Source organism: Scophthalmus maximus, chromosome 19 (genome assembly GCF_022379125.1).
Source record: "Scophthalmus maximus strain ysfricsl-2021 chromosome 19, ASM2237912v1, whole genome shotgun sequence".
NCBI lineage: Eukaryota > Metazoa > Chordata > Actinopteri > Pleuronectiformes > Scophthalmidae > Scophthalmus > Scophthalmus maximus.
This window is the reverse complement of record NC_061533.1, coordinates 3,358,581-3,368,531: the sequence shown is the minus strand read 5'-3', so window position 1 is coordinate 3,368,531 and position 9,951 is coordinate 3,358,581. Positions and strand designations below refer to the sequence as shown.

Genomic DNA, 9,951 nt, shown 5'->3' with positions numbered 1-9,951 from the left:
GGCGTGGAGAGCACCGAGTGTCGGGACATGTCACTGGTGGCGGTGACGTCGACAGGCGAGGTAGAGTTGGGTTCCGAGGGGGGCGGTGCCGCCCCCAGGCGGTCACCGGCGGGAACTGCGGGAGAGGTCACGTCGTTCATATCAGGTAGGAAAAGTAGTCTGACTCGGGAGAGTCTAAATGACGGGCTCGTCCGGGATTTGAACCCGGGACCTCTCGCACCCAAAGCGAGAATCATACCCCTAGACCAACGAGCCATGTTTTGTCTCCCATAAAAGAACAATAAACCTAAGACTAGAAGACGTATAAGCTGCCACATCCCATATTTGGTACTGCAGTGTCCCAATATTCAACAATCACTAGGTTTTTTTAGTGATTCATTTCATGTCACTGTTATGATATCTGCTGTATTGCTGTCTTTTTTTCCCACCAAAGGGCATTGAATTAGGAGTCACTGGACCACTATTTATATAGGTAATCTCATTGAGACACAGGGTCTCATTTTCAATAGAGACCTGTTTGAGAATCTCCACAGAGCTGTGAAAAGGGTACAAACTAAGTAGAATCCATCATTACATAGTCAACTGGATCTATACTGTGCGTTGAAGCACATTGCACTTCGACATCATGTCATGGTCCTATGACAACCGGAGTCTCCTTGGGGCTTCGAGGAGACAGGTCCACACACTAAAGTGTGACGTAATTGCTTTGCATGTGCTAATTTTTCTTTCAAATAATGGGCTCGTCCGGGATTTGAACCCGGGACCTCTCGCACCCTAAGCGAGAATCATACCCCTAGACCAACGAGCCATGTCGACACTGTCAAAACATCCGGACAAAACAACAAGACAGCATCATCTGTGAAACGGCTTATGCTGTAAAAGTCTATGTTTTGCTCATTCAAATGACATATCATGCAGCTCAAAATTGTGTACGATAAACGGATGTCGAGTTGGACTCGAATGGCCGTTCCATTGCACTTTACCTCGGAACTCAGAGCTCCGAGCTCGGAAGTCGTGTTCAGCCTTTCCGGTATAACTCGTAACTCGGGAATTACCGACCTACGAGTCGGATATTGCAACCTGAACGCACCTCACCAGGTCCAGATTTACCAAGTCAGACTTTATGAATAACAAACTCATTCGTTTTGATGATGTTTTATTCAATGATTTTCACATTTGTATCTCATATTTCTGATTAATTAGTTTAAAAAGTAGACTTTTAATCTTAAAAAAAAAAATCATCTTTTGATTTTATATTTATCAAAAAAAACTGCGAGCTTTTACTTGACTTGGAAGCTTACCATGAATATTTTGACTTGCCCTCTGATTGAAAATAAAAGCTTGTGACACAGTTTTTTTAATTTAACTGTACATTTTTTTTAAATGTACAGTTAAAATTAAATTAAATTTCAATTATTTCATTGTATTTAATTAAATTTGCATTTAATTAAATCACATTTTATGAATTCATTAATTTTATTTAATTGTATGTTATTATTATTATTTTATTATTATTATTCATTTAAATTTGTATTCATTTAAAAAAAGAAAGAACCTCGGTATTTTCCGGGGCGTGTTTCGAAGGGCGGAAGTTGTTGTGAACGCGGAAGTCCACACACAGACCGTCGCTGGTGGACGGAAACGATCCGTCTCAGGGTTTTAAACACCGAGTTCTGGTCCCAGCTCTGTATGTAGACCTCGGCGGGCTTCGGTCCACAGATCCACCGGGTAAGAACCAACCTACAGGTCGTGTTTAATGTGATTTAATCGTTCTTTTAACTCGTAGCTTGGCTCTTTTGCTAAGTTAGTTAGCTGCGAGTTAGCGCCGCCAACGCTTCGACGCACTGACGGGCGTTAAAACAGGTGGAGACCAGAGGCATAACACATATTTCATATCATATTAACATGTTTGAACAGAGGAGGTTAAACAATATGTTTTATTATATGTGATGTGAAACACTCGAGTCGAACAGGGCCTGTATCACCAGTGGAATGACTCTGATAAAACATGTTGTAATGTACCTTTAACTACCAGATCATGTGCAAAACAGTGAAAACAATTAATGTGTGCAATATGTTTCATGTTTTGTTTTCCCCTGTACTCTTGTGTCTCTCAGTTTCCACTCATATTTCTTTAATTTTAAATGTGATTTCATATTTGCACCAGTTACACTGATTTGTGATTGAAAGTTTTCTTTTAAAATTCAGATTGTGTAGATTAAAATGTTTTTTGTCAATATGTTCCAAATCGACTGTCAATGTCGACTTGTTAATCATCAACACACCAAAAGTATAATGTCACTTCCAGACCCGACATCTCGGGATTTTTCTTCAGATTTGTGAAAGCTTTTATTTCTCTTTTATTAAATATTATACAATATCTGTTTGGTCCCTCACTTACCAACTTTTTCAAAAGTTGTAGATCTTTGTTTTCTCCATGCGGAAAAGATCAATTGCAATATTTTTGGGGAAAAAGAAAAGACTATTCCATGAAAACTTAAACCGCTGATGGATATATTGATTTATTATAAGGCGTTGTATTTATCTAAATCCAGTCTAAAATTGTTCGTATGTACGGATACTCAAAGTTATGTACCTCCAAAATTATACTTAAATACAAGTACTTGGTTACATTTACTGTTTTTGATCATAAACTGCTGTAATTTTTTGACAAAGTTAGGTTTTAGCCTTTGAATCTCTTAGATGTTATCTTATGTTTTTTAAAAGATAACAGCAGAGTTTAGGTTAAAATGAAAATGGCAGTGAGAGAAACACATTCCACAAATGACCAGTTTGTGATCTTGGCTAGACTCCTTATGAGTAAAATACTTAAATGATAACAAAAATAAACACAAATAGTTTTATGTAAAATGACAATGAAAACAATGAACATCTTGCGAGTACGTCCACCGCTCCCCTCTTTATCGGCGCCACACCTCCGTATCTAAACCGGCCGACAGTCGTTCCTGTGTGTTTCCGACAGCAGCCGGCCAAGAATCTGTCACGGTGGAGAATCGATGCAGAGGCCACGTGACTCGTGAGTCGGCGCGCTGATGAAGTGTTCTTCTCACTTCTGACCGCAGTTGATCGATGAGTAGGAAAAGGCCGCGTCATGGATTCTCGCAGCAGAGTCACTGCCTCGTCCTTTTTTTGGAAATGAACTTGGCAGCCTGTGATTTTTCAGACTGACCTGTGAAGAGAGGGACACTGCCTGCGTGTTGTAGTCTTTAAATGATATTAAGTTACACTCATAACAAGAGTAAGTTTGAAATAATTTGGAATATTTTCTGGTTTCTTTGCTCCTCTGTGACAGTAAACTGAATATATTTGGTTTGTGAACAAAACATCATCTCAGTGTTTTGGGAAACACAATCAACTTTTTTCACCATTTTATGAACCAAACAACTGATCTATTAATCGACAAAACAATCAAAGGATTAAAAAATAATGAAAATAATCGTTAGTTGCAGCCCTAGGTGCATCCCTTACTTATAACAATCGTAAGTTTATCGTAAAAATAATTTGGAACCGATATTTCAATAGGGTTTGTCAGATTTTCAGCAGTTGTAAGTGTAAATTCATATTGGCTCTAATTTTATTCCTTACTAAAATTTACTAAAAGTCCGACAGGAAATACCCATGATTTTGTTTTTGTTTTTTAAGATTTTCTTTTTTCGGGGGGGGCGCGATAACTTTTATTTTAATTTGATTAATTCCTAAGTTCCCTCGGGGAAGGAGTGCTTGCTCATTCATACGTCCTCCTTATATGTAGAATTTTTACTCAGGGCTGAAGGTGCTCAGCAGTCATGAGAGAAGCTTAATATGTGAAACTGCCCCCAAAAGTGTCTTAATTAATAAATCGATTTAAGGAAACGTTCAAAAACGTAACGACAGGCAGCGCGCGTTTTCCTTCGGCACAGATTCCACTGAAAGCAGGTTTTTTTTTATACATCTGGCCCTTCTTTCCCTCTCCCTCCTTCTCCTCCTCCTAGTGTTCCAGGTTGAGCGGTTCACGATGGCGGAACACACGGATGTCAGCCTGCAGCCGGAGGAGCGAGTCCGCGTGCTGACCAAGAAGGGAAGCTCGGTGGAGGTCAACGACGACGTCCCGCTGCGCCGCTACTTCCGCTCGGGCATGGAGATGATCCGCATGGCGCACATCTACACGGAGGAGGGCAACATCGAGCACGCCTTCGTCCTCTACAACAGATATATCACGTAAGAATTTGATGCTTAAGAAAGTTTACACTTTTTCCCTTTTAAAAATGGCCAATAACAATATTCATCAGTCAATAACAATAATTTCTTCCTTCACAAAGGCTCTTTATAGAAAAACTTCCCAAGCATCGCGACTACAAGACGACGAACGTTCCCGAAAAGAAGGACACACTAAAGGTTCACCACCCCGTGTTTCACACTGTCCTGCAAAATGTATTTTAATCGTTGTTTTTTTGAAAGAAAAATGTTTGAACTCAGTTTTTCTTTTGTTCTCCAGAAACTGAAGGACATAGCGTTTCCTCAAGCGGAGGTTCTGAAAAAAGGTCTTCTGAGGAGATTCGAACAAGAATATGCACAGTATCTTTCCAGAAAGGTAAAAAAGTCTTCTCTTGTTTTCAACTTCCTCATATTTTACTGACTACGTTACACAGAAACCACTGTAGATGTAATGCAAAAGACAAGGGTTCCTACGCAGTATGGAAGAGTGTGGAATTTGATTTGAGTAATTTCTGGAAAATAGAAGAGAGAGTCTAGACAGACGTGAATCCAAAGATGTAAGAATAACAAACGATTCGTCTAGTGAATCATTTTCCCACAGTCAGTGATAAACGTCGCCATAGCAACACACTCTCCGTACCTGCCACTGTCACTGCTGTATCTACAGAGTCGTAGTTCACATGTGACTGTGACCGGCGGAAGGATAAAGTAGTCCCTATCGACCGGGGCATTATTTAGATGATCTTGGTGGCAGTTAGTCACTTTGTTCTCTTGATGATAAAATACACATTGACCCAAAATTACTGAGTTGAAAAATCAAAACTTTTAATATGAGTATGAGCCGTAGAACAGGTAACGTCGGAATTGGAAGTATCAATATTTCAATGTCAATCTGCGGATGCACATCACAACCAACTGTCTGGAGTGTAACATGATAGCAGACACAGTCAGAATGTTATATGTTAACAGGTTAACATTTTTACCTTATAATAATTACTTAATAAACATCTTGCTGTTTGTACTCGGACGTCAAATATAGTCTGAAAACATTACAGGAAAAAGTCTGGAATTTTGAAACTGAAACTGTGTCGAAAGCCTGAAAAGATAAGTCATCCACGACGAGCACACACATGAACTGTACACTGGTTTTACAGTGTGTCATCTGTACTGTAAAACGGGCTGAATATTAACCAGCGACTGCATAAACCAGGGTTGTGATGAAAGGCGGCGGTCGTTCGTTATCAGTCTAAAATGCAGGCAAAAAGATAACATTGACTGAATACTCACATTGTTTATCACAGTGAACGAAATTTGAGAATCGACTTATACACCCTCGCGTGAATTATTCTGCCAAAAGTTTGATGCTGAAACTTTGACGCTCGTGTCTCTTGTTGTTCAGAAAGTGCAGGATGAGGCGGCGGCGCAGGAGCAGTCCAGGCAGCGGGCGCTGGACGCCGAGCGTGAGCGCGTGGCCGAGATGCAGCGGCGGCAGCGCGAGCAGGAGCAGTTCAGCGCCTTCGAGGAGATGATCCGCCGCCAGGAGCTGGAGAAGGAGCGCCAGCGCGTGCTCCTGGAGTTTGCCACGCCCGTCGCGCCCTTTCCCGAAACGCCCCTCCTCCCGGGCATCCGGGGCCCCTCGCCGGTCTCCCCCACGGCCCCCCCACCACTCACCCTGGGGGACCCGTCCGTTGGCACCAACCACCAGTACAACCCCCCTCCTGCCGCCAGCCTGCCCAGCTTCGACCGCTCGCTCAAGCCCGGCTCTCTGGTGAGCCCGGGGAACAATAGTGAGTTAATCTTTTTTTTTTTTTTCTGCCCCCGCAGAGGATTTAAATACTGCCCTGCTCTCCTGAGCTGATTTCTTCCCCCCTCCCCTGATCTACTTAATTTCCCCTTTGCACCTTGTCTCGCTTCAGAACGTCCCACAGATCTTGTGTTTATGCCTCCATGTGGTTTTGTGCAGATACGATGGTGGACGCACTGCGGCAGCTGGCGGTGCCCGGCGAGCTGTGCCGGAGCTTCCTGAGGCTGGCTGAGGCCAACACGAGCCGCGCCGTGGAGACCTGCGGCATCCTGTGTGGCAAACTGGTAAGACTCTGGAAACAGAGGGGACTGTGTTGAGCCAGTGGTATTTAACCCCCCGCCCCACTCTGTTACAGGAAGCACAAAAACTTAAACATAAATAGGAAGTTAATAAAAATGTTTTTCATCATGTAGTCTACAATTGTAGGTCGCTGAACCAGATGGTCAAATAAATAAGTTTTCACTTCCAGTGCTGATTGTTCTGAAAACATAAACTTGCTGTTTTTATACAATGTTGTCCACAATATCATATTCATCTGGCTGTGAGTGTGTAAATAATATCTACTATTCCTTGACCTCAATGGAAAAACGTCATGAGGTCAAAGGAAACGTGTAAAGGACGATTTGTAGAACTTAGGAAAATGCCTGACAGCGCTGCTCAGAGAATCCGACTTCACCTACCTGATGTTATTGACGTGCGTCTGTCGTGGGGAAACTAAACATTTTCGAAGATGGACTACAAAAACCGCAGCAGCTCCATAAATGCTTCATATGTAACAGTAACTTACATGATAACGTGCATCTCTTCTGGGTCATATTCATACACCTTTCCTATGCATTTAGGGAATCTGAACAGCTCTTATCATGGATGCCGATGAAATACTTTTGGGTCGTTTCAGGATTTAGGAAACTTCCTTAGCAAATTTGACAATTTGACCGCACCCCTGAAACTCCCACACTCCAGAAGAGTAGAAGGCAATCAGACACTTCCCTCACTGTCCAAGAACTGTCCTTTTGTTTGTTGAAATATATATTTATATATTTTTTAATTTATGAGCATTACTGGGTGTTGTTGCCCGCAGCCAACAGGTCACTTGAGTCCTTGGACAGCTCGTCGGCAGACGGTGGCTCTGCATAATTTAAAAAGAGTGTAATAACGTGGCGCTTTCTTTGTGTGTGTTTGTTCCAGACCAGAAATGCATTCACGGTGACCCACGTTATCGTGCCGAAGCAGTCCGGCGGACCCGACTACTGTGACACGGAAAACGAGGAGGAGCTCTTCCTCATACAGGACCAGTACGATCTCATCACCCTCGGCTGGATTCACGTGAGTTAAGACGACGCAAGGCGAACGTGTGGCTGTTCTGAGAAGGCGAGCTGCAGAAATCTTGTGCTCATTTTTATAAGTGCACATGTAATATCTAGGTGTAACATTTGTACGGCGAGTCATCGGAACTGGAACTCTCGTGTTTCCCAGAACGCCGACACAAAATTGCGCAAAATGTGGTTTGACGACACACGAGAAAAAAGACGTCACGTTGAGGTGTCGTTAACTTTTGACCCCGTATTTTTTTTTTTTTACAGTCGAGCGTGAAACTGAAGTCTGGGCTCTTTTCTTTTCAGACTCACCCGACACAGACGGCCTTCCTGTCCAGCGTCGACCTCCACACACACTGCTCCTACCAGATGATGATGCCCGAGGCCATCGCCATCGTCTGCTCGCCCAAGTTCAACGAGTGAGTAGGGGGGGAAAAAACCTGCCGGTTTCCCCTTCACGACGAGCTGTTAGACGTCAATATGCAGCCGATGTATGTTTTTTGCTGAAGTTGCGACCGTGTGTGATTTTGCGTTTGTCCTAGAATCGGCTACTTCCGGTTGACGGACCGAGGCACCGAGGAGATCTCCACATGTAAACAGAAAGGCTTTCACCCTCACAGCAAAGACCCGCCTCTATTTACAGTGAGTTCAAATACATGTTGGCCTAAAACAAGTGGGGGGAAAACTTATATCTGATATATATATATATATATATGAAGGCTTGTTGATACTTCCACTGGGAGCAAATATGAGAGAAAAAAAATTGAATGGTTCTGTTGACTTTCGTAGAAGAAATCGTTGACGCAGTGTGACAGTTTTTCTTTTTTTTTCTTCCATGTTAGCTATCAACTCAAATTGTTTCTCCTTTTTTCAGCACGCGGGACATGTCACCATCACCAACGACACCGTGTCCATGATGGATCTGCGGTGATTTCTTCTTCTTTTTTTTAAAAAACACCAGAAGACTCATAGACTGTTTTATCAAACTGGAGAAAAACACTTTTCACAATTTTATTTTCAGGACGGTACGGAGCAAATGCCGCCCCACGAGTTTACCATTTACATGGACTTCAGTTGTTCTCAAAGGGAACAACATTGTGAACTTTTTCTTTTTTCTTGCTGTGTCATTAAAACAAACCTACATATTGCAGCACTTTTTACGACAGTACTCTCTCCACTTTGTACTGGCAAACCTCCGGCTCTTCAACCCCTTTGTGTTTGTGAATATGTGCTACAGTTCGGCTTTTGTTTTGTTTTTGTTTTAATAAAAATTTATGTTTGTCAGTAACAGGTTAGGGTCCGGTTGCCCAGGCGTTATTGTTTTTTGTTTCATTGTTGTCAAAGTTTGCTCATGCCCGACAGATAAAGTGCCACGGATGAGAACGTTCACTGGTTGTCGAGTTGTTCATTGGGCAACATGGAAGTTCCCTGTAAAGTGAGTCATCACGTCTTTTGTTCTTTTTATAGACTGTATATTATATATACATAAAGATGTACTTCCTGACAAAAAATTAAAACAAAATATTCCGGAAAAATCAAGGTCCCACCGATAAATACGTTTGACCAATCACAGGTCAGTCTGTGCTTTGACTTTTCAGTTTGGACCATGTCCCTTCTGCGGGATACTCAACGTCACTTTATGTGCTAAAGCAGTGAACAAAATCACCAAATTTCTCTCAGATATGCTTCGTCTTAAACACATACACCCTGCTTTAGCCCATTCAGTGACGCTAAGCATTTTTGAACGTCCCCCATCTGCTAACATTTGTGACATTACCATACCACAGCCAGCCACCAGGGGGCTACCCAGATGTTTTGGCTTCACTTTTTTTTTTCCGAGGCCGTAACATCGTCCCATCTTTATATTCAGTCTACAGTTCTTTGGACTTGGTTGCGTTTCCCCCTCGTTAAGCTGTTAAAGTGCGACAAGCAACGAGAAGAGAAATGGAAAGCCAGTTGAAACTCAGGTATGCCGGCTGTGTCACTGTTGCTGCACTGTATTATATTATTTTATATATACTGTATACATACACAACAACACCATCACTACACAGTATCCCTCATCTAGAAAATGGTTTTGTTTGAAGTTCAGTGCCTGTTTATGGTAGATCCACCTGACCTAGGTGATTTTTGATTCTCGTTCTTTGTGATTTTCTTTTTTTATTTTGAAGTATAACTTGTCCCTGCTTTACAGGAATGTGTGTGAAATCTGAATGTATGTTCTGCTACACATTATTATTACACTTTACTAACCGCCTGGCCAAGGTTCATGCCTCATATCTGTTTTTTCCCTATTGTCAGAAGAAGTCAGTGATTAACCATCATTTTGAGAAAACCCTTAATTTAATGCCAAGACTAAATAAATTTACTGTGGATAAATTTGATTCTGTTTTGTTTTATTAGTCTCGTTTGTCCAGTTAGTTACAGTAGACACATTTCCGCCTGACTTTATGAGAAATAACACATATATATCCACTTGGTTCCTATTTTTGTATTTACTCAAATTTATTATTTAAATGCTCATCACGTTACTGTTCCCTTTGCTGAATTTTAATACATAAAATTCTCCCGTTGGTGGAAAAATAGAGGATTATCTAAAAAAAATTATGAAGTAGA

At 41.8% G+C, this 9,951-nt stretch overlaps 1 protein-coding gene and 2 non-coding genes across 5 annotated transcripts; 1 reads left to right on the top strand and 2 right to left on the bottom strand.

The window, feature by feature from the left end:
- Nucleotides 1–12: 12 nt before the first annotated feature.
- On the top strand, nucleotides 13–9,719 carry LOC118313902 (STAM-binding protein-like A). Of its 3 annotated transcripts, none has more exons than XM_035639880.2 (10): nucleotides 13–145; nucleotides 3,993–4,218; nucleotides 4,320–4,395; nucleotides 4,496–4,591; nucleotides 5,615–6,002; nucleotides 6,179–6,303; nucleotides 7,208–7,345; nucleotides 7,642–7,754; nucleotides 7,878–7,977; nucleotides 8,210–9,719. In XM_035639880.2, exons 1-10 carry the CDS (start codon nucleotides 28–30, stop codon nucleotides 8,264–8,266), a joined length of 1,437 nt encoding a protein of 478 aa, XP_035495773.2. In that variant the 5' UTR covers nucleotides 13–27; the 3' UTR covers nucleotides 8,267–9,719. The 3 variants fall into 3 exon arrangements, with proteins under 3 accessions (XP_035495773.2, XP_035495775.2, XP_035495774.2); XM_035639882.2 differs by having other exon boundaries at nucleotides 42–60; XM_035639881.2 differs by lacking the exon at nucleotides 13–145 and adding an exon at nucleotides 1,574–1,728.
- trnap-ugg lies at nucleotides 184–255 on the bottom strand. The gene has a single exon. It is a non-coding gene; the product is annotated as a tRNA-Pro (tRNA).
- Nucleotides 737–808, bottom strand: trnap-agg. Its single transcript has one exon. It is a non-coding gene; the product is annotated as a tRNA-Pro (tRNA).
- Nucleotides 9,720–9,951: the final 232 nt, after the last annotated feature.